The sequence below is a fragment of the Eretmochelys imbricata genome, chromosome 17 (genome assembly GCF_965152235.1).
Source record: "Eretmochelys imbricata isolate rEreImb1 chromosome 17, rEreImb1.hap1, whole genome shotgun sequence".
NCBI lineage: Eukaryota > Metazoa > Chordata > Testudines > Cheloniidae > Eretmochelys > Eretmochelys imbricata.
This window is the reverse complement of record NC_135588.1, coordinates 16816458-16841383: the sequence shown is the minus strand read 5'-3', so window position 1 is coordinate 16841383 and position 24926 is coordinate 16816458. Positions and strand designations below refer to the sequence as shown.

Below are 24926 nucleotides of genomic sequence, written 5' to 3'. Positions count from 1 at the left end.
GTTGGGGGAAAACAATGGGTCTAGTTCCAGGAGGATTTCATGGCTATAAGACACTAAATTCTGCACTTCCACTCCTTTCTCTCCCTCCCGCCCTTTGTCTCAAGTATCTAGGGTTTTTGTTTTCTACTGGGCAAACGGGCAGCTGGTTATTTCCTGAGGGAGGAACGCGTGAGTTGAATGGCAGCTTGCTGGCCAAAATGACTGAACGAGCACTCGGGGGCAACGGTGCATGAAGTAGGCAATGGAGCCCAGAGAGGATGCTTTACCTTTTTGTTTTTCAAAGATATAATTTTTATAATTCCAACCACATATGGAAAGATTGCTGGGAGTGCCAGCCCACCTGTCTCAGGGTGGGTCAGGCATTCAGAGGCAGAAATAGATACGGAGCCATCCTGTTTAGGCAATTAGACACTTCCTGTGTTTTCACCACAGTAGGCATTTTAGTTTAGTTGTGATGTAGAAGGAGGGATAAAGACAAATGCGTTCCCTTTTCGAAAACGCCTGTGCTTAAAAGAGCCTTCCTCTGGGAGGCATTTATTAAATGTATTTTTATTCATCCGCTCCTCAGAGGCTTGCTTTGCTTCTGCTGATGCGCACGTCAACTCCATCCCGGAGCTGAGCGTTGGCTGCTTTGCTTGGCCCTGTTTTAGGTCCTTCACCTCTCGGCCTACATAATGGCTGTGAACCCACATTACCTGTACCCCTCTCCTCTATGGGTTTGCGCTGACATTCCCATTGTACCTCCTGAGCAGCTTATCCTGAACCTCAGTGGGTACCTGGCACTGTGCCATCTCACTTTCTCTCTTTTCAGCAGTTAATTCTATTCTGAAAGGGCAGGAAGTGCAAATGGAAAGAGCAGCTGCTCATTGGGAGGAGGGTAATGAAATGACATTTGTCTCATGGTGGTTCTTTGTCACTGTCCTCTCTCTAATATAGACACTCAGTGGCTGCAGTGTGGTGGGCTGAGGTGAAAGCTGTTGTGTAAGGGGAGAGGGGCTGGAGGGGGAAATAGAAATGAGGAGGGGCTAGCATGAGAGCTGAGCTCTTTATTTTGTGTTACAGACCAGTGATCTTCCTTTACCCTCATGTTCCCCCTCTGCCTAATGAATAACCTCGCGGTAACTCTGTGTGGGGGATAAAATCCTTCCTGCCATGAGGTTTACTTAGCACTGAGACCTGGGCCAGGATCCAGAGTGAGACACAGATCTGGAACAGTAACTCAGGTTTCCCTTCTGCCCAGTGAGGTGCCCTGGATTCATTCTCCTCTGCTTTCCTGTCCTAGTTTGTAAGTTGTGTAGACTCACTTTTTGTTGTGTTTGCACCTGTCTGTCCTGCTCAGGAACCTCATCTGTCATATACAGGAGCAATCGCAAAAATTGATTTGTGGGACACACATCTAACAGGCAGATCCGCTTGACAGATCACATAGCCATAATTTTCTGCATTTGCTTAAGAATCAATCAGTGCTTTGATGCATATTTGGGTCATAAATAATCTGATGCAAATTAAATTTATTATTGTGACAGCTTTATTCAGCTATCTATTATTTATTAGGTTCTGTTGTCCCTTTGTTTACTCCTTTGTGGAGCTGTGAATTCAGCTCTTTACCTGTGAGAGAGCTCTCAGCTTGGTTCAGAAGAGAATTTGCCAACATCATGTTCCCCCAGGGACCCATGAGTAGCAAGGAAAATGTTATTTATTGGTGTGGAACTGGGAGATGTTGGGTGAGTTGGGAAGAGGATATTTGAATGCACGTAGGATCTCATCTTCTGCTTGTACGCAGATGCTGGAAGTAGATGTTAGGGGTGTGATCCAGAGTTCATTACAGCCAATAGAAAAAAGTTGCCCAAGGTTGTCCAGCAAGCCAGTGGCAGAGCTGGGAATACAATTCAGGTCTTGTGAGTCCCAGTCTTCTGTGGGCTTTGGATCAGGCCCTAAATGCCCCAGAGGTGGATTGATGAGGCTGTTCGGTACCTGAATCAAGTGAAATGCAGGGCTGAGGTTTCTTTGGATGCTTGCTTCAGTTTTTTCTATTTTGTTGTCTGAATAAAAATGGCAGACTTTCTGAATCTGGGATGAATGAATTACAGTGTGATTCCAAGCGAAAGGGTCACTCAACCTGGAACTACAGTCAGCACACTGCTACCTTCTAGAGTAGCAGCCGTGTTAGTCTGTATCCGCAAAAAGAAAAGGAGGACTTGTGGCACCTTAGAGACTAACAAATTTATTAGAGCATAAGCTTTCGTGAGCTACACATGAAAGTGTGTTTCCATGTACTATAGCAATGTAGGAGTAGCACTGCCTGATAATCCTAGTAGCTACAGGTCTTATCCTGCTCTCCTTTTATGGAGCTGGCATGGCCTAGTGGATAGAGCAGTGGACTGGGAGACCTGAGTTCTATTCCTGGCTATGGCCTGCTGGGTGATGTTGGGCAAACCATGACCCTGCTCATGCTTCCGTTTCCTCATCTGTAAAATGGGGATAATGATCCTGACTTCCCTTTGTAAAGCACTTTGTGATCTACTGGTGAAAAGAGCTTATTCCATCAAAAATAGAACATTTCACTGGGAGTTCTGCTTGTGCAGGGACTGCCAAACTAGGCTCCATGTATCCAGTGTGAGATTTTGTATATTGTCCATATAGCAGAGTTGTGGCTTGTCACTACAAGTGAAACAGGAACATGGGTATAATCTTGAACTTCTATTTCTTTTTTATCTAGGTTTTCTATCTTTGAATTACTCCTTCATTTTATTTACATACATGATACATGTTTGCGTTGTGATGTTGCTTACTACAGGAAATATAAAAAGTTGAGATAAAATATAAAGTACCATTGTATGGGATTGCAAAATATGGAGTTTGACTGACATACATGTATTGTTTTATTTGAAGGTTTTGGAATTTTAGTATGTAAAAAGATACACATATATCTTCTAAAACAGCTTCCCAGGGTCCAACATTACACACATTTTTTAGGATATTATCTCCTATTACCATGAAAATCCCTTAATTACTTTGTTTAAACACACATTTCATCAGAAGGAGTACTTGTACTTTGCTCCACAGTCTCCTCTTAGCATTTTAAAAATAGAACGCTACAAATAAACAATGCCAGAAACCCACCTTGCCTGCCAGGAGCCACCCAATAATTAATATGATTTTATAACCCTTAATACATATTTCTAGTCTCTCTAATTTGCCACCAGACCATACCGAGTTTCTGTCAGCTCAAGGGATACATGGGCCTTGCAGCATGCTCTGGACGTCAATAAACTAGGGTCTTTTAACAGTGTTTCTCAACAACTGGTCCATGAGGTCTCCCTGATACAGTTTAGGAAGGCAGCAAGGTGGTCCCTGGTATCCAAAAGGTTGAGAAACACTGTGTTAGAAGAATTGTACTGGTGTGCCTACAATGATGTAAAAATCACTGTAGTTGCACCAGTGCAAATCCTGAATATAGACACATGCTGGTTTAAACCTTGCTTGTATAGATTTTAACATAAGTCTCTTTACTAGCCAAATTGACACAAGCAGTGTGTAAACTAGTTTAAGTGCACCTACATTAGGTGTATATAGTGGTGTCCCTAGATCTAACATGGGCAAGACCCAAGTACTATTTTGGAGCCAGGTGGAGGAATGAGCTCCCAAGCTGAGAAGTCCTGGCAGAGGATACTCTGCCAGCTGCCTCCTACCTTATTTGAGTGGTACCTCAACTGACTGTAACTGAGTCAGAATGGCATGTGGAGAAAGGCAATCTTTCAGATAAAGAGGTCCCACGCCATTTAGGGCCTTATAGGTCAAAACTATCCCCTGTAGTGGAATAGTTACTCCCTGGTGTATATCATGCTGGGTCAGGCAAAAATTTAAAGAAAAGTGATTTGAGGTCCTGGTGAGTGAACTGGAGGGTGGAGCCCTCTGTTGAGCCACACAGCAGGTGCAGTTAGGGGAATGGTAGTGAAAACGCAGGTGCAGCTAGGGGAATGGTAGTGAAAACACCTCTCACGCTGCCTCAGTGCTGCATTAAAAGGCTGCTACTAAGGGTGAGTCTCCATGGGGTGTTTCACCCAGGGTCTGTGCTGAGATGGACAGCATCTATACACTATATCTGAATGCTCTCAAACCTTTGTGTCCGCTTCTTGTTGAGGTTTGAGCAGAGGCTCTTGATTTATCCCGTCCTTGTTTCGTCCATCCCTCAATTGTAAACTTGCAGCAGATCTGAGGGGTGTTAGTGTTGTAAAAGGTAACCCAAGTTCACTGGTCTGAATTTTCTCTGGTAATGAGAAGTCTGTTTGCTTATGGACACTATGCTTTCTGAAAGCCTATTGGGTTGCCTAACTTGGTAAGCCGGGCTGCAGAACATCTAATTAGGCGGAACTACTTTCCAGAGGGCTTGGCTTGAAGAAAATTAGTTTTCATATTTTTGCCTGATGTTTATTAAATGTCCCCCCTGCTTTTCTCCCCTCTGCAGTTTTCATCTGTAGTTTCATGGTGGCAGCACCTATATTTGGTTACCTTGGTGACCGCTTCAACAGGAAGATCATCCTCAGCTGTGGGATCTTCTTCTGGTCAGCTATCACCTTTTCAAGCTCCTTCATCACTGAGCAAGTAAGACCTGCGTGGGGTCCGGGATTATAAGCAAAGGCATTCCGCATAGTGTACTGAATGTAATGGGATCCTGTTCCAAACTCCCCACCACAGTGTATAGGGACATGAGATGCCCCGTTGATGTATGTGTGGCAGGGTATTGTGTAGTAAAGTATTTAATGTTTGTGGTCACATGTCTGTTTGAAAGCGAAGTGTGTTCTTCCCTGGTCATGTGAATTGCCTAAACATCCCAGGGGAAGCAGATACAGACACATGTTCAAATTGATGTGTAAGCTTTATTTTAAGGGAGAGTTTACAGAACCAAAAAAACCTATCCATAATTAAATATTGGTTCTTTTGCCCCCTCTTTGCACAAACCATGGTAAGTTATCATTAACTCTGCTTGAACAGATTATATAGAATGGCAAAATGCTGGGCAGATGGAGTTTAGAGACAGATTTTGAGTAACCACCCTGGCTCAGTTTCCCTGAAAGGCAGTGAAGGTGAATAATAGGACTTAGATTAGTACAGCGTCAGCTCCTTTCTCTATTAAATTATCTCTCTGGGAATTGATGATAGGATCCTCAGGCTCACCTAATTTTGGAAAGTCAAAGATAGCTTTCGATACGTTTCACAATGCTCCCAGTTTCAGCCTACAGTAAATGAGGCTATGTCAGTCTGTTTGTTTTCTTGCTTGTCAAGGATACTGCAAAACAACAAAGGCTTGGGAGTGCTTGAGAAAAGAATCCTCTCATTTAAATTATACCACAGAGGAAGCTTAATTGTTGCAGGTGGCAGCATTCCTGGAGAGATAAATCACAGCTAGGGGAGCCGCAGATGGATTTCCCTAGGGATCAGCCATTCATCCTCTTGGTTCAGCTGCATTCCAGAGGTTGCAGTGCTGTGGTCACACCCCAAGGATGACAAGCATGCTGTGCTGTTTTTAATACAGAGGTTGCCACCACCATCCGTGGAAGTGGTGGAAGTCACACCTGTGATTTGCTCACCTTGACATCCACTTGGATAGGATGGCATTTCTAAGCCCCCATAAATCATAGGGCCAAGCGTAGAAGTCTTTAGGGTAACGTCTACACTGCAAAGAAACACCCCCCGTGGAGCCACATCTCAGAGCCCAGGTGGCGCCATCTGCAGGGTTAAAAATAACGGTGTAGGTGTCCTGCTCGGGCTGGAGGCTGGGCTCCCAAGACCTTCTCTCTCCCCCCCCTGCCCCCCATCAGAACCTGGGCTCCAGTTTGAGCAGGAACATCTGTGCTGCGATTTTGAGCCCAACAGCCCAAGCCCCTGCTGACCTGAGTCAATTGACCCGGGCTCTGAGACTCGGTGCTGCAGGTTTTTCATTGCAGTGTAGATATACTCTTCTACACCAGCAAATTGCTCTTGTTTAAAATCAGTTATGCCGCACTCTTAGTGGAGAGAGAACGCTTCCCATCTGGAATGACGTCAGGTTTCTTTTGGTTTTCTTTGGAAACATGCTGTGAAAGCAACTGTGGTTATAGCAAAAAGGTAGTTATTGTTGTCACCCCTCTGTTGTAAGCCACAGAGAACATGGCAACAGAGTTAAGCCATTAAACCCTTCATGAAGAGCCAACAGGTGAAAGGCTTTTCAGGTGAAACAACAGGTGAAAGGCTTTTTTAGCTCAGTGTGGATGTGGGATTATTGTTAGTCTAAGAAAGAGTGAGTGCTGCCGTAAAACAAGGATACAACTCTAAACATCAAGTAACAGGAGAATATGTTTCAGAGTAACAGCCGTGTTAGTCTGTATTCGCAAAAAGAAAAGGAGTCCTTGTGGCACCTTAGAGACTAACCAATTTATTTGAGCATGAGCTTTCGTGAGCTACAGCTCACTTCATCAGATGCATCTGATGAAGTGAGCTGTAGCTCACGAAAGCTCATGCTCAAATAAATTGGTTAGTCTCTAAGGTGCCACAAGGACTCCTTTTCTTTTAGGAGAATATGTTGTGTGTACAGACTCATTCCTTCTGGATTGCAGACACCACTAGATGTGGGCCGAAACCAAAACCCTGGATCCAAACAACCCCAAATTCTGAAAAAGTTCTGGGTCATTTCTGATTCCCTGCCCAAGGTCCACTGTGATCTTCAGCTTTACCATAAACCTTTCTTGTAAGCCATGAGATCCACCTCCAGCGTAGACTCTACAGCCAGTGGGAGGACATTCTTTAACCAATATATCAGAGGGCTGCAGCAACAGGACAGAGATCCTGGGTCATACTGAAAACAGTCCTGCTGCCACTTCTCTCTCCTGGGCAGGAATCTGAAATCTAACAGACGAGTCACACCAGCTTGCACAAGGTGACTCTTTGAAATAGCGATGACAAGAGGTCAGAGAAGAGGAAGTGCAGTTTTTATTTATACAGTAGCTTCCCAGCTTATGATCTTTGACTTCTAACGTTAGCTTAAGGAGAAAACACTCGTGGTTCTTAAAGAAGGGAGAGAAGTGATAGTGGGAGGGGATGGTGGTTTAAAATATAAATATCCCTTCACTGGTTTATATAAAAGCAGCAGCAAATCTACTGTTAGCAGAGGAGGTTGCCCACGTTCATGTGGACATGAAAACACCCGTCGAGAAGCAGCAAGTTGGCACAGCCTGAGCCCATAGAAATACAGCATAGAAAACTCCTTTATGTGGTGACAGCAGAAATACTGAAGTAGGCAAGAAACAATAGCTTTTCAGTGAAAATAGTAAATTGCCATTCTCTGTTCGGAAAGTGTTGACTGCATGGTGCATGCTACCACAATGTCATGAATAACACTACTAAGCACCTATCCCTGTGGTTTCATGGTATTTACCATGTTAACTGTAAATACAAGGGGCGTGCCTTTCAGAGGTGCTGAGTACTTTACAGCTCCCATGAAAAATGAGGCCACTGGATTGTTAAAGGGCGTTTATGGGGTCTGCCTCATAAATATTGATTGCTGACTGAAAATTGGACATAAAGGAAGCAGTTAGCAAGCTCCTTATACATGGATAAATGTTCAGATCAGCCTCCGATCTGCCTCCACTTGTGCATGCCCAGAATCAGGGAGTCAAACTGGTGGTTATTTTGGTTTGATTCAGGTTCAGTGTGTTCAGGTTTAGTTCTGATTTTTTTTTTTCTTCAAATGGCTCGGTTATCAGTTTCAGCCAGTTCAGATCAAATTTCGATCTCAGTGGAAGTAAACTCAAGAAGGAGAGCTGAAACTTAAAATTGAAACTATTTTGCTTTTTGGCCATTTATTTATGAACTTTAACTTTACATGAGTTTTCCTAGTGCTTTTGTGCTGTCAAATAAGCATAATTATTTTTTTTCTATGAACAGTTTGTTTGAGAAAACTAAAATAACATTTTCTAATGTTTATTCCTTGAGAGGATAAATCTGAGTTTGGTGCATGGGTCGTGCCTCAAGTGTGGGAACTAGAGGGAGGAGCTGCCCCTGGGGTTGGGGGTGGGTGGGAGGAGGGAATCTAAGGGGGAGAAGAGAAGGGCTGGGGAGCTGGGCTGGAAGAGTTGTTGTTAACTTCTGGGACCAGGAAGCGTTCCACCACTTCTGTCCTCCGGAGGGTGTCTCAGAGATGGTCCATCTATCTCTGGGGCCTCCTGCTGCCTCATGTGGTGTGCAGGCAGCTCCTAAGCTTCCTCGCTCCCTCCCTGCTCTTGTGACTGGCCTTGTTTTCTTCTCATTCTCATCTCATTATACCAGGGCAGGCCTCTCTGGTAGCCACCATGTACCTATTTGTTATTTTTGTTGCCTTGTTGAAAACAAGATCACAGTAGCGTTCTAAAATATTGCGCTTAAAAATGCCGGACCTTTATTTGAAGTGGTAACCCAGCACCCCAGTTCAGTTCCAGTTGAGGTTCAGCAAGTAGGACAAAAGTATAGTTCAGGTTCAGTACTGGTTTAAACCGATTCGGTTTTGGTTCAACTCCCTGCCCAGAATTAAACAAGTCTGTACCTGTGCCTGTACTTCGCACGTGCAAACACCCAGTAAAAATTCAAGTCCTTTGTGCCTGGCCTTTAAGGAGTCCTGTCCCTGTGTATGTGCACGACATAGCAGTTTCACCAGCAAACCATTTTTGGCATTTTGGTGAGTATCTATCTGAGGAAAACCCCTTCAGGGTATTGGTGCAGACTCAGTAATGAAATGACAACATGCAGACTTAAAACCCTGAGTGAGCTGTCATGGGGCTCAAAGGCAAACGATTCATTCAGGTGCTTACTGCGCACAAGAGGCCCCACAGAGCTCCTCTACCAAAACATGGCTCCAGTCGTTATATTTTCATTCCACATGAAGAGGTGAATATTTCTCCAGCCCCCTTGCCCGACACTGTCATCACTGATTAATGACTATGGCAAAAGTCAAGTCGTCTTTTTGGATGGTGTTTTGATTAATCATAGGTGTGATTGCCCTATATATCTGGGGCTGATCCTCGCTGGGCTGCCTTGCCTTATGGTGTTTCATCAAAAGGCCATATAAACCTGTGATTGCTCCATTGTTCTCTTTCTAAATAACTTCACCTTGAAGCCACTTAGTTATCAGGAGTAACCAGAATGTGCTGGATCTTCTGAGTGTTTGGATGTGGCTGCTGGGACCCCGTGATTGTCTCTGTTAGTCAGGCTAATAGCTCTCATGGTTGCTTCATCTGTCCAGAGTTCTGTCTCTGGGGAAGCCTTGAAGAGTTGTATTTTTCCCCCTCTCGTGGTGGCCTCCCACACCTCTCTTCACACTAAGGTCCAGTAATCAGCTCTCTGGTGGGCAGACAGCTACGATTTCTTAAAGTGAGGAGGTGCATAGGCGTGGAAAGCTTGCAAAGTGCTTTCAGTATCTCACAGTGCTGTGATATTTCCCGTACACATGGCTTGAGTAAAGCTCACCTCTCCTTAATGGTGGCTGTACTTCAGAGATGGGCAAAATGATCCCAGTGTGGGGTGTGTGTGTGTGTGTGTGTGTGTGTAGTTAAGCATTTGGGGCTCCTTCAGGATGAAAGGGGATTATGTATAAACGAGGCTCAACCCAGATAAGGTTGTGACAAAGCTGGTTGAATGGGGGAACAAGCTAGAACACCTGGAGGAGCAAACTTCAGCTCTATTGATTCGAGGATTGTTTACCTGCCTGTTATTACTTAGCTTAGCACCCAAGAAGGATTTGCTGGATCACATCTACTTCTGGAGGCTCAGGTAGCACAGGGGCCACAAATTCTTTTTATAATCTGTGCCTGGCCCTGAGGCTGTGGACTGCTCTTCTGATATGAGGCTCAAACTGTTTTTGACTTGGCAGAAAATTAATGGGCTATTTTCAGAGGTGATGGCAGTTTGGAGCTGGTGTAAATTGCACATCAGTAAGTCTGTGTGAATTAAATGCTGAGGGAAGAAGAGGTCGGAGCAGGAAGAGCAACCAACAGAGGGCTGTGAGATAAAACAAGGTGTTTTGTATCTTCCAGCCTCCAGCACCCTCCTGTTGGTTGGTTCAGTGCTTAAATGCTCTTATGGTGTAGTAGGGCAGATGCTATAAAAATATCTAAGACAGAATCAACCCAGCTTCTTCTCCCTCTGCAGGTAAATTATACAGACTTACTGTTAGGTACCTTTGTTGTGTGCGTCCACTCTGAATTTGGCCCTGAAAAAAGGGAAGAAACAACCCCTCGTGGAACAAAATATCAGCCAAAGCAAAAATTCGTCTGAGAGTTCAGTGCTTCATAAAATCATGTCTTTGAAACATGCCTGGCTTACTTCAGGTCCTTTTAGTTCAAGGAGAGATAAAAGAGACAAGGAAAATTACTCAGTGTAAAAAAATAAAACTGAGGTTCCTTGGAAGCAAAGAAAAATCTCAAGCCCTCTACAGCATTCTGGCATCTGTTGCCTCATAAAATGTATACCTAATAATGTGTGTTAGGTGCTATTGAATAAAATAAATACTGAGATTTAAAAGCTGAAACAAGCAAAATTAAAAGCACTAGGCCATCTTTTTGTAGGTCTAAAGGGGACTGGATGTTTTCGCTGAAGTCTCATTGCATTGATGGAATGGTTGTGTACCATTGTATACAAGCTGAAGTCTGTTTCAGAGGGCAGGCAAAATAGATTCCCAATGCAGTTTTGTATCTGGAGTCTGGGAGCTGTGGCTGTGCTGTACCTGGTCCCTGGACTAACATTAGATCCTTGTCAGTTTGCACAGCTGTTCAATGGATCTGTGCTAAGAGTAATTCAGGTGCTGATGGACAAGGGCTGTAAGTTGGCTCAGCAGTATTTTGGTAGCCACAGCTTGGTGTTAGAGCAGGGGTGGGCAAACTTTTTGGTCCAAGGACCACATCTGGGTTTGGAAATTGTATGGCGGGCCATGAATGCTCACAAAATTGGGGGCTGGGGTGCAAGCTCTGGGGTGGGGCTGGGGATGAGGGGTTGGGGGTGCAGGAGGGTGCTCCGGGCTGGGACCAAGGGGTTCAGAGGGTAGGAGGGGGCAGAGGAGTAGGCTCTGGGCAGCACTTACCTCAAGCAGCTCCCAGAAACAATGGCATGTCCTTCCTCCGGCTCCTATGCGGAGGTGTGGCCAGGTGGCTCTGCGCGCTGCCCTGTTCGCTGCTGCCACCCCTGCAGCTCCCATTGGCTGCGGTTCCCAGCCAATGGGAGCTGCGGGGGCAGTGCTTGGGGTGGGGGCAGCATGCGGAGGCCCCTGGCTGCCCCTACGCATAGGAACTGGATGGGGGACAAGCTGCTGCTTCCGGGAGCTATGCTGAGTGGGGCAAGATCTCGACCCCACTCCCTGGCTGGAGCGCTGGAGCAGGGCAAGCCCTGGATCCCACTTCCCGGTGGGAGTTTGAGGGCTGGATTAAAATGTTTGGAGGGCCAGATGTTGCCACCTATGAGTTAGAGCCTTGCAGGGATGAGCCTATGATACGAAATGTCTGTTTAGTCTTAACTGCTCAGGGGAAAAGTAAAATCTACTACTCACCTTACCCACCCTATAGAAAGAGATACATGTGTCAGAGTCCTGTCCAAATGCTTTCTGCTGGGAAGAGATGGTTTCTTTCCTCCAGAGGGGAACTTTCTGGTAGCTGTCATGGATACGTTGGTTCATCTACAATTAATACCCCAAACTCTCTCAAATTCAACCTGGCCTGTTGAGCTGGAGCTTGGCCAGATAGCTCTCTCTCCACTTTCCTGGCTGCCTCTTGACGACTTGGTTCCCGCTAGGACTAGACCCAGATGTGCCAAAACCAGAGCCTGTCTTGCATATTTTTACAGGAAGTGTGAGAATTCCTGAAGGAACCGGAGAATGCCATTTTCTTCAGTTCCTCTCTCCCACTGCTACACCTTCTAAACCTTACTTTTTTAAAAGGTGGGGGAAGACAGGGAAAGAGGCTCACATTTACTTCTGTTGCTTCCAGGCACAGAAGTTTGGCTGGGGTCAGCTCAATCTCGGACTGGCTCTGGCCAGAATATCACAAGCTAAGCGGTGCTTGAGAGGTTTGCACAAATAAGGGTGGCTGAGCTTTGAGTAACTAGCATGGTCATACGTCCCGTTTTGACCGGGACAGTCCCTTCTTTAAGCCCTGTCCCAGCCGTCCTGACTTTTCCCCCCCAAAACGAGACATTTGTCCCATTTGCTTTTGTTGACTTTTTCAGTTGACTTTATCCTCTTTTGTCAAAAAGATGGCGGGCGGGGCGCGAGAGGGGCAAGCGAGCAGTGACAACCTCATGTGGGAGGGAGAGGACCAGGCAGGGCTTGAGCAAGCAATGACAACCTTGTGCAGTGACAGCCTTGCTCAAGGCTCAGGGAGGGCTTGGGCGAGCAGCAACCACAGCCCCGCAGGGGGAGAGGGCTCAAGCCAGACCTGCGCAGAGTCATGGTCACCCTGTCTTTGGGCCCTTACCCCACTGAACCTCTCAACTTTTGCTCGGTGGGGGAAAGATGCAAGAGTTACCACAGGGATGAAGTAGTTCGAGTTGACTGAAGCAGGAGGGCTCTGCCGATCTCTGAGTCATACAGGTGTCTCTCACCCATCCTGTGCTCCTTTTCTACCCCTTACTCGCCCCAGGGCCCTTCCTGAGTGGTTACAGTAGATGGAAAGGGGAGGGGGAGCTCTCAGCACCAATCGAGGAGGAGAGGGAGCTGTGCGGGAGCACTGTTCGCCCAAGTTGGGGAGAAGGAGGGCAGCCCCCCCTTTGCTTTTAGCATGGGAGGAGTTGTGTTCTCTCCTCACCTTACCCCCGTCGGTGCATTCAGGAGCGTGCGATGCATTCAAAGACGTGACAGCCGGTGATGAAGGTGTCTCGAGTGCAGTTGTAGCTCCAAAGCCCCGAAGTTCCACCTCAGGTGACAGAAGAGTTCATTGGAAGGTGAGCTCGTTTCTGCTACAAAAAATAAAGGAGACAAAATTATCAGAAAGGATGTCCCTGTCAACTGTTCTCAAGTAACAGTTCCCATCTCTGCTGGCTCTCCTCTCCCCGCCGGGGGTCTGGAGCACTCTGTGAGAGCCTGACTGCCTGCTCAGAATATCAGCTCCCTGGCTGGTAGGGGCAGAACGGCACCATGTCCTATTGAAACCTTTGAAATAACTCTGAATGGATTTTACTGCATGCACAATACTGCTCTGTTCGTAACAGTGCGTCTGCTGCTCTCTGTTCTTGAGTTCATTAGCTAGTCTAATATCCTGAGATGTTGTGGATGCTGAAATCAGAGGAGATGTCTCTATCGTTCAGAATCACTGTAAGCATAACTCATGCACGCTGCCGCAAAGGCTTTCATGGCCCCTGCCAGCTCATGGCAATGAAGACAGCAGCCAGCACTGAGACATCAGGATTGCTAATCGGAGCTCAGGCATCCTTCTGGGTGAGCCTGACAGAACACTGTGCTAGAGGAGAATTGCGCACGCCCTGGGCTGGATCCTTTTTCTGGCAAACTCTCGTTAACTTCAACAGGCCTGCATGAGGACTGAGTAAAAACGGAGTAGGGACCTGAGGAGGTGGCTCTGTGCATCTGTGCGCTTGCGCATACATTTCCCCTTTTTGCTTAGGAAGATGTTGGATGTTTAGGCTATTGAAAAATGTTTGGCACACGTAAAGGACATCCCCATGAAGTCTACGCATTGTTGGCCTGATCCAGCTACCATGGAAGTCAGTGAGACTTCTTCTGTCTTTATGGGAGTTGTAGGATCAGAACCTGTCTCTTTAAATGGACATAGTTATATATGATTATTGTTCATTTATTATTTGTATCTTGGTAGCAGCTAGAGGCTCCAACTGAAATTGTGGGATCCTGTTGTGCTAGGCAATGTACGTACATAACAGAAAGACAGACCCTGCCCTGAAGAGCTTTGCAGTCTTTAGTATCTTTGTCCCATTCTGTGAATAAATAAATCCCTGTGCAAGTCCCTGTATGTGTTTCTATTAGTTGGGAAAGCTTGCCAGTCAGCTTCAATTACAGAAAGGGTGACTGACATTTCAAGGAGCAAAAGTCATCCCGTCTCAGCTTTTAAGCTGTCTGGTGGGGAAAGACCTTTAGACTTGATTGAGCTATTCAGCGAGGAAGCTCAGTGGGTGTGTGTGGGTGTGTTTGTTTTTAATTCATTGCCAACCAGGATACATTTTTAAAGCGGTCTCTATTTTTGTGAGACCCGTAACATCAGTGTTTTGTTTGTCCTGCTGCAGCTGTTGTGGATTCTCAGAGCTGAGCTTGATGGTGCACAACCCGAGATGTCATATTGCGTACGGTGCTGGCGTGTCTGTCAGTCCTATCTCCTTGAATGTTTCCTAAGTGCTAGGGAGTGCTTCATAAATAATTTTTATCATTGTTCATTTCAGCCCTGTTCAAAAAGTTAAGGGGATGTATGGAGGGAGGGGGAAATGTTCCTTAAATTAAACAGGACTGAATTGGCAAGGACAGAAATGCTTGTAAGCTTCTAAATGCATGTTACAGGGGAGAGTGAGTACATATAAAATGCCCATAAACCTCATGTGGTCCTTTTAACGATGGTGATGAGACAGCTGCACGCCTTTCCAATATGCAGCATTTCATTACTGATGGCATTGCGTGCTACGTTTCAACACTGTGGAAGCCTGACTTGGCAGTTTGCTAGAGTGCGATGGCCTTGCAGTCCCATGTGATACTGTTCCTAAACTTTCTGGAGAATTAAACGTGATTTGGTGGAGTGTACAGTGTCTCTCAACGTATGAGTGTTATACCAATAAAATAAAAACCAGCAGGATCTTATTAAAGGGGATAAGACAAAATGTCACATTTATTGTGAATACAGAAAGAATCATAGTAGGCAGTCAGTTATAGCTATAACATTTCATTCAGTTTCACGTTCATTCATACACAGGCACAGGTTCTGCAGCTGCTGTATATTTACCGCTCCTGAATGTAGTGTGTGTTCGTGGCTTGGGTCCGTAGCTTGTGGCGGCTAACTGGCCAGGAAAGCCAGGCATAAGGAAGAGCTGAGCCTCTGTTGGACATGCACCGATGCCCTTCCATGTTGGCAGCAGAATGTTACCCTCCAAAGTCTTCCATCTCACCCGTCCTTTTTGTAGGGTTGAGTTTGAATCCAGAGTCTATAGGTCTTGCTGTGTCACACTGCCTCTGGGTCCGGTGTGATTGATCACCCGTCAATTGCAGACATGACTTTCAGCCTAAGACCTGGCTTTGATGTTTCTTCAATTGTACTTTTGTTCTTTTGTTTTGAGGGTGGACTCCTCTTACTTTGTCAGGGCTGTTGTCTGCATCTTCAGCCATTGGGTGTTTACACTTTATTTCATCAGGACAGGCTGGGGCTGGAGGTTGATTCCATCATCCATACATACCTCATTCACACATCTAAACTAAACTAATAAGATTACAGCAAGGTTTTGCAAAAATGAAGGATGCAGCAAGCTTTTACAAAATGAAGTGAGCATTTTAAAATGACAGGTTTCAGAGTAACAGCCGTGTTAGTCTGTATTCGCAAAAAGAAAAGGAATACTTGTGGCACCTTAGAGACTAATCAATTTATTTGAGCATGAGCTTTTGTGAGCTACAGCCCACTTCATCGGATGCATACCGTGGAAACTGCAGAAGACGTTATATACACACAGAGACCATGACAAGTTAAAATGGAGTTTGTTACAATATGGACAAGTGTAAGGAATGGCAAACAGTGAACAGAAGTTACAATATAGACAAGTATAATGAATGACAAACAGTGAGCAGAAGTTACAATGTTGAAACAGTGTAAGTTTCAGCGATTTAAGCAGCAATTGGATTGAAAGTGAAACTCAATTAGCCAGTTATTGGGGTAACTAGTTTTATGAATGAATGTTGTTTCATTCATAAAACTTTGCTTATGAAGTTATATTAATAAAGTGAACAATTAAAAACAATTTCATTGATCAGTTCTACATGAGCCCATCTGTCCAATCGTGTAACCTGTTCGCTATTAGCATGTCCTATGAAGCTTCAGGAGAAGGCATTAAACTTCAGTAGTTGTGGTCCTAGGTTGAGAAGATAAAGTGAAGGTGAAAGGCAGTTGTCTGAGGTGGGGATAAGAGCAGGTGGGTTCTTAACTGCAGGAGGCCAGGACTAGGTTGGGAAAGGCGTTTACTACAGGTATCCTATGAAATAAAATGATGATACAACAGTGATACCATGCCATCTCAGTGTTTGTGTCTTTATTGTGAAATAAGGTTGCTCATGTATTGTTGCATTGCCATGAAGCATAAAAAAAAGTTAGGCCTCTTTAATTGTCAATCAAGTTGGTAGGATAAGCCCATGAAAAATTGTGACGATCTGATAGAAGGTAAATATGTGAGTGCTATTCCCTGGCTTGCACTCTGTGTTCCATTGTATTTAGACCTGAGAGTTAGTCTGGTGTTTGATTGTCTTCAGGCTATCCGGATATAGGTCTTGAAGAGTGATCCCTTTGAAGAGGGGTTGTAAGCCAATGTATCCTTGCTTTGGGAATAGAAGAGGTCATTTATGGTTGGTGTTCTCCAGGTCTCACTCTTGGAAGGGCTTCAGGACAGCTTGATTAATAATCTTTCACAGAGAGAAAGAAAACTGAAATAATTACCTCGGCCCAGTGGTGAGCGTGTTAGAAGACCTAGGGCTGAGTCTACTCTTGGCAGAAGGAGGGGTTGGAGGCCTTTGGAAGGTGGCGTTCTCAGTCCTGAAGAGAAGGATTTATGGGAGACCGAAGGCATCATTAAACTCACGTGAACACGGGTTCAGACACACGCTGTTGAGTAGATTCAAGGAAAGAAGGGACGTAAGGGTGGAGAGAGAAATGGACCCGGAAGATGTGGGTGAAAGTTCGTCGTCCATATTCCTTACTGGGGATATGGTGAGAGAGAGCCTGCTATCAGGTGTTCACCGCTGTAAACAAAAAACAATAACCCCTTTCATAATGTAGGAGAATATGACTCTGCATGAGTCATCACAGTATGCCTGGCCTACTGGTTAATGTATAAAGACTGCAGACATGGGTTCCTGTGTTCTAGGAGTATGTGCAAACAGTGTGAACATGGGAAATTCAGCCTTGCTGGCACCAGAAACTTTTGAAGCACTGGCTTTTTTTTTGTTTTTAAGTGTAGGAGTTTCACATGTGGCAGAAAATTCTGGGTTTGCCTCTTAGAGATTACTGGATTCCAGTAATAAGACCAGACCCATGAAATAGGTCTTGAGTTGCAAATTCCTAGTAACACTGCCGAATATCATGACTGAACATATGATTGAAATCTCATTAGACAGTAGCTGCAAATGCACTTAATAGAGTGTATCCATAGTCACTCTTTGGATTTGGTAGAAGAATCCACCCGGATGCCTGAATACCGTTAAATGGGATTGCTCCTGTGTCAGTACAGGATGGTTTTACAAATGAACCTACAGCATGAGGATATTTTGCCAATTAATAATGCATCAAGCCTGCAATGTAAAGGTTGTTCAATGAAGGCAAGTAGTGGGGAGAAGCCAGTTAAGGGGAATTAAGAGAGACACTGATTTCACACTGGAAACCTGTGAATGACTTTACAGCTGATGCTAAAAGCAAGAGTAACCTCCTTTGCAGTGTTTCTGCCAGTCCCAGGTAGAAATGGGAAGAGTCAGAGGAGTATGAAAATGGAAGGCAGATAAAAAAGTTAATATAGAGGGGATGGGTGAAGGTTCGGGGAGGTTCCAGTATATCTGAACCAGTTTGCCCACTTAGTCTGTCTCATTCATGCACTTAGGCTTTTAGCATTACACAGTAAAATAAGCACAAATGAGCTAAACCGTAGCTGAATACAATACTTGGTAAGGGTACGGATGGTAAGAAATTTAGTTCTTGAGTAATTTCATGTCATCATCTAAGGCATTTCATTAAAATCTGTGTCTTTCATGGACTGTAGGAAGTCTTGCCCAGTCTCTAGAATGCATACACTTAGGGCTTGTCATGTCTTCGCTACTGAGAGATCCATGCTGCTGCAATCGGTGCAGCGGGTGTCGATTTAGTGGGTCTAGAGCTCACTTGGGTCCACTCTGGTACTCCAGCTCCCCGAGAAGAGTAAAAGTTGACCGGAGAGCATCTATTGACACAGCACAGTGAAGACACTGGGGTAAGTTGACCTATGCTACGTCGACTACAGCTACATTATTCACATAGTCGGAGTAGCATAAGTTAGGTCAACTAACCCCAGTAGTGAAGACAAGCCCTAGGACAATTCTTTTGTACTTGCCTGCCTAAATAAGTGAACTGATCTTCAGCATTGCTGGGGACTCACAGCTCCCATGGAAATTATCTCTGAATGGCTCTGAATCCCACAGAATTTGGCCACTTTTATTTGGTGTCTTGAATATCTGTTTAGGTGCCTTGTTTTAAGTACCCAAGTTTGAAAACTTTGCCCTTACTGTCCTTTTTGCATCAAAAACCTTGGGTCTATTTTATTGTTAAGAGCAGACTGTGTCGATCTCCTGTTTCCCATTCAGATGAATATGTTGGATATCTGTGCTTGTCAAAGTGAGGGACTGATAGCATTGGCTAGAGCCAGAAGTGTTCGTTGTAAATGCTAGTGCAAGGTTTACCACCTCACAAGTATGTGAAAACAGCTTGCTTCTGACCCACAGCTATCAAGCTATTCCAGGGCTGATGGTTCTGGAAGGTCCAATTATGCATAGTACTGCCAGGCTCCTTCTCTGCTTGTGGCTTAACTCAGACCTTCAGGGATGAGGAAAGGCTAATGCGTTTACTCAATGTTCTACCAAGCCCCAGTAATGTAGGTTTCTAATGTTCCTCTCTCTTTAAGCCATCTAAGCTATACTTTATAAGCAGCCATCCAGGTAACATTCCACCATATGATATTCTGGTGAGTAAGCAAGTTGATCTGTTATGTTCCTTTCAGTTCCATTTCAGGCCCATTAACGATCAGTAGGCTAAACCAAGAAGCATATAAAATTTGCCAGTGTGAGTGTCAAGTAATATTTCTATTGCAAGACAGCAGAGTCAAATGAGAGGTACTTCAGTTACCAAACTGAATTGCTGTGTTTGCCTATACTGAGGCTGTCATTTGGACCCTCTAATTAAATTACTTAATCAGGTGATGGTGGGGAGTGGGCTTAGAGTTTTGCTTTTTTTACCTGAAAATGTCTGAAATGTGAATGAAGGCAGAGTCTCCAAGGCTCCAGACAGGTTAGAAATGGGGGCAGATTGAGGTCTTCTGCATTAAAACCAAGACCTTCAACAGTGGGTGCCTGAAGTCAGGCTTCCAAGGCTGAGACTTTGAAATCTGAATGGAAATTGGACATCCCTTAAGGAGCTTTGAAAATCTCAGTCCTAAATCTGTATTCAGATACTGAAATAGGTGCCTGGTTTTTGTAAATGATGAGCACCCAGCAGCTCCTGTTGAGTTTGAATAGACTTGTAAGAGCTATGGGATGCACAGTACTCTTTGGGGTTTTTTTGCTTGTTTGTTTTTGTTGTTGTTGGGTTTTTTTTGAAGATCCGAATGCATAATTAGTTGCCTAAATAGAGACTTAGAGCCATACCTGTAGACACCCATTTGTAAAAAATCTTGGTCTAAGGGTGCAAGAAATGAGGATGGAACTTCCCACCAAGCTCCCTTCACTGGATACGTTTCTGTACTAACTAGTGGTATAAATCTGACAAAGTTAGAGGGGATTTTAATCAGGCAGAATCTCAAGCAAATCCCAAGTACATTTCCAAATAAAACCCTCCATATTCAATCAAATGTGACTGAACAAGTCACCAGGGAGAGCTAAAGCTATTAACAAATACTAGGAACAATTAGAGCAGAGGCTAGAGGACTTAGCATCGTCTCCCTCCCTCGCTGTTATATTTAAATATAATTTCTTCCTTTTCTCCTTGCTGAAATCCTTTCTCTCCTAGTGGGATACTAATAGCAGCCAAACTCTTCCGAAGGGGGCGTGTTCTAAAGACAGGTGCGTGATACTGAGAGCTTCTGGGATACTTAAAGCAGTGGAAATCGGTTAAAACTGAGGTGTTGATTTTAGCTTATTGAGACTAGAAAAATCAGCCACGATTTATATTAAGGGTAGTTTCTAAAGGCTTAATAAGTCAATAGACACTTGAATAAATGATTAAACAATTGTTAGAGGCTGACAGCTCAGTAATCTAGAACAGGTACTGCTCATGTCTGTAACATGTGTAACAACATTTAGTAGTCATTTGTTAACCCTTTAGAAAAATGCTCTTAAATATAAAATGTGACTGAAATAATCTTAGAGCAGGAGTAAATTACTGTATGTAAAAGCTGAGCCTGGGGGAGATTTGAAAGGGCTTCACCTGCTGGAAAACAGTGTTTCAGAGAGGGCTTTCTGTGCCACTGGCCAATCTGAGGCACATGGCTCTTCAGAAACACTCGAGCTGCTGGAGTGAGCAGGATTGAGACTGAAGAGGGGAGCGCAGAGCTGTACGCCTCATTAATTAGCATGCTGAGGATCACACTGAAGCACAGACCTCTTTAGATACTCGTACTCCAGCCTGGCTCCTTTTTTATCCTGTGCGTAAGGGTGTGCAAGGGGCTTGAGATTTACTATCACTCCGTGTGCTGAGCTTAATCTCAATGGCCCCACTTGTGCACCCTGCTGTTGTGCGTCCCCCCCAACTCCCCACACACACTTACTTGCAGGATTAAGCTTCACAGACTCTTGAAGCTGCTGGCGCTCTTTGCAAAATCAAACCCAAGTTTCCTGCTTATTTTACCAGCTGCTCGCTGGGGGCTTGTCCACACACCGACTTGGGAACTGAAGTAACTGAATCAGTTTTAATCTACACCCTTTAGTTATTTCAGTGCAGTCTGTGGGTAGACACTCTAATTTGGGAATAAACGTGTCCTCTTGATGCAATAGTGAAATAAGAGTGTCCACACACAGGCTTGTATTGAAATCACTAAAGGTATGGACTAAAACTAATGCTCAGTTTCTCCAGTTCCAGCGTAGATGAGACTGAAGAGAGAAGGAAGAGGACACGTCAAGTGTGTGTATTGAGGGGGAGCAGGAAGAACGAGACCTGAGACTGAGGGCTAGATAGTTCACCTCCCTGAGAGACAGTAGTAAGGTTGACAGAAGAATTCTTCCATCACCTCAGCACTGTCTACACTGGGAGTTAGGTCCGCTTACCTGCGTAGCTCATGGTGTGGGTTTTTTATGCTTCTGAGCAACATAGCTGGGTTGACCTCATTTTCTGGTGTAGACCAGGCCATAGTCAAAGATAGAGGTGAAGAGCCATGAAGAAGGCAGGGAAGGACAAGTAGCTTGAGCTTGATGTGAAAGGTGAGAGAGGCCAGTGAGGAGGAGACTGCAGTACTTGAGACCAGAGATGACCCGAGGTGTGGAAAAGGATTTTTTCAGTAGAGGCTGAAGGCTGGACTGCACTACAAAATTAGGTGGAGTCAAACCAAACCCAAGCCCTGGTGGGGACAGTGCTAGGTCAACAGAAGATTTGTTCCATCGACCTAGCTACCAACTCTCAGGCCCTTCTGTCGCTGTCGTGTCTGTTCTACAGTGGCACAGGTGCAGCACTGTTAGTGTTCCGCATGCCCTGCGGGTATGTCTGTGCTACGGAGACCATCGCCATAATTATGCCGGCATAGCCCTGAAGTGTAGACACAATCTACATTGACAGAAGGGTTTTTTTTTTGTCAGTGTAGGAACAATACTTTCCTGAACCAAGTGAGCTATGTTGCCAAAAGCACTCTTCCATTGACCTTGCTGAGTCTACATGGAGGGTTGTATCGGCCTAGCTAGGTTGGTCAGTGCTATGTTTTTTTTGCGCCCTGGCCGACATAGCTAGGCTGATGTAACTTTTCTGGGCAGACTATGTCTCAAAGGAAAGGTCAGATTTTGGAGAAACTGAAACTAGGATTTAGTGACAGCCTGGATGGGGTGAGAAGGGTATGGTGAGAGAGGGAGGATGAGGAGCGCTGAAAACTACTTAATAAACCTAAGCTTGGAAGGAATGGAGTTTTATCAGTACATTGGTTGATTTCATCAAACCCACACAAACTGACCCAAAAAACAGTTCCTTTCGTAATCGTTGAAATGTACAGGAAGGCAAAGTAAGAAAAATGCTGCTTCAGAACGTCTTAGTTTCATGTAAAGATATTTACTGTGTATATTTTGATATGTGATGTTGGCAATTTGTGTTTTAATAGCTATAAAGCTTTAAATTTTTGAATCTCAATATCAGCTGTCATTAATTGATTGTTTGACCCCCCAAAAAAAAATTTCCCACAAATGTGAAAATTTAAATCCATAAAAAATGTAAAAATGCTTAAAAATAAACATTGATATTATCTGTTGAAATTATTTCAAAAAAATTGAATTTTGCCAAGCCTAAATATACCAGATGGGAACAGAACTGGCAGCTGCAGTGAAAGCTTCCCCTAGGCCACTCTGCGAATGTGACTCATGTCTGATGAGAGCTGATTTGTAGGGGGGAGAGGGTTGTTTATAAGTGCATCTGCCAAGCAAGTGCCCATCACCCAAGCCTCTGTGTGCCCTTGCAAGTCTAAGACAAAGAAGTGAATACTGTTAAATTCATAGCTTTGCATCAGTGCTGATAACTCATAGCCTCAAACCACCCACCTTTGTCTTGTAACTTTGCATGCCTTAAGATCAAGCTCTGACGGCAGTTGCCAGCCTGCAAGAATAAAAGGTCTCACTCTGGCTTCCACCCACCTATTACTCCTTGCAGGGTGAACTCCAACAGCCCTTCTGCTCCTGAGACCCCACCCCATTACCCCACAAATTCATCTCCCTGAGTTCTTCACTACCAGATACTCAGACTTTGCCCTTATGGTTTGTCACACTCGAAGGAATGAAACCTGCCCCAGTTATCAGTTCAGGGGGATACACTCATACAGTTTGCACAATAGAGGCAAGCTAGTGGTAAAAAATAAACAAAAAGCTTATTTAATTGAAAAATCATAGATTCAAAGATGAAATAGTAAGGAAATATGTAAAATATGTAAAATATGTAAAAGTTACACAGAAGATAAACGTGAAGACACATCCTCAGGCTTTATACTTCTATGTTAGTTAAATTTCCTTTTCTAGTACAGGTTACCTGTTGTGCCTGAACAAGTTCCTAGCATGCCCTCAGTCCTAGAGGGGAGCCAGTTTTTCATGGACAGCACCCTGCTTATATGCTGGCCCTCAGTTTCTGGCTTATCTTCCTGGCTCATTCAGACTTCGGCATCTGTGCTGGCACTCCCAACAAGGGGCTAGATGCCTCTTGTTAAGGTAGTTTGCATGGCATGGACATGTCTTCTTGAGGAGCTAGACAAAGATCTCCCAGTTCATAGATCCTGAAATGGCCATCAGATGATATTAAAATTCAGTCTCTATCGGCCTGACCTGTACATGTTCTACAGAAGACCCCATTCTCCCGGATTGTTCACAGAGCAGCTTTCATCTTCACTAAATATCTTCCCCTCTTCATCTCCCCCAAAATGTTTTCTTTTTTAAATTAATTTGACAATGCATGAAATTGTAGGATAGAGCACTCTTGTGGGCAGGTGTATAATAAAGTTGAGGCACGTATCATTGCCATTCCAAATCTAGGTATGAATCCAGAATGTTCTGGGATGTTTGGATCCAGGATTTTTGTTTTATCCATTATTCAGTTATGGATTTCCAACACCTATAAAAGTTTTTGCGGGGTTCAGATCAGGAGTTTATCGTTAGGGCCATCTCTTCCACCATAAGCAACGACTGTCACCCCACCATGTCTCCAAAAATAACTTACAGCTGTCTCCAGTATCTACTCATCTTTCTCAAAGGGAGGATGTCCCTGTGCAGTTTGGAAACCCGCAGGTTCGTAAACATGATTCCGTCTTTGCAGGGGAGTTTAAAGAAATATGTCACCTGAGTTTGTCATGCCACGTCATTGCTCACTTCTCCTAGGGAGTGTCTATTTATGAGCTCAAATTTGAACTGTGATTTCAGAGCTGCCAGTCCTATTAGTCACAGTACTGGTACTGGAGAAGCACATTGCTATTCTGGCTAGTATCATGATTTTGGAACGCCTTTGCATACCTACGGCAGAAGGTGTGGTGTGTCAACTTCAATCATTAGAACCTAACACAGTGCTGATCTGTTTGGGAAAGCTGTTAATGGAACACAGCAGAAAGTGTTATTCGTCTGGTCAGAAAATACGGGTCCCGTCTGACTCCTCATGCTGAATTATGCCTCATGTATATAATCCTAATGCCATGTTAGCAACTCTCAGCAGTCCACGCCCTGGTTAAATGGAGCTGAGCCTCCTTTAAGGAAATTAAAAATGGGATCTTTAGGAGGTCAACTCTGTGTGTTTGTCAGATGGAAGAATATGTTCACATGTTGTAATTGATATAGCTATACTGTTGCAATCCTGTGTTGTGGACAAGGTTGCACCAGTGCAAAACATGGATTGCACACCTGCAGTGCATCTATACTAGGGATTTTCACTGGTGCAGCCACTCCAATGTAGTCAGTGCTTAAAGTGTGCTAGGTTATGGGCCCAGCAAATAAAATTTCTCAAGCTCTGGCCAGGTTGCTGAGGGGCGCACATTTCAGCCCTGGCTGCTTTCCCCACTACCCCACCTCCTGGGGCAGAGCAATCAATCAGAGCTGCTGCAGAAGTAGGCCGTGTTCTCCCCTCCTTCAGTCCCACCCCTACCGGGGACAGAACAGGCAGGGTGAAGAGGCCTAGGAGCTGCAGGAGGAACTGAGATGAGCCTGGGGTGCAGAATTGATGTGGTGATTAGGGGGAGAGGCCGTTGTGATGTCACTTCCATTTCTTTAGGAAATAATAGACACCCCCCCCCACACACACATGCTTTTTTCAGACCACTTTAAGCAC

The 24926-nt window shown here is 44.6% G+C and overlaps 1 protein-coding gene across 1 annotated transcript in view; it reads left to right on the top strand.

Moving 5' to 3' along the window:
• SPNS2 (SPNS lysolipid transporter 2, sphingosine-1-phosphate) overlaps window positions 1-24926 on the top strand; it is a 153841-nt gene that overhangs the window by 82772 nt on the left and 46143 nt on the right. Inside the window, exon 3 of the mRNA XM_077836481.1 lies at window positions 4469-4605. Within this exon, the coding sequence (XP_077692607.1) occupies window positions 4469-4605 (137 nt within the window). The remainder of the gene's footprint in view (window positions 1-4468; window positions 4606-24926) is intronic.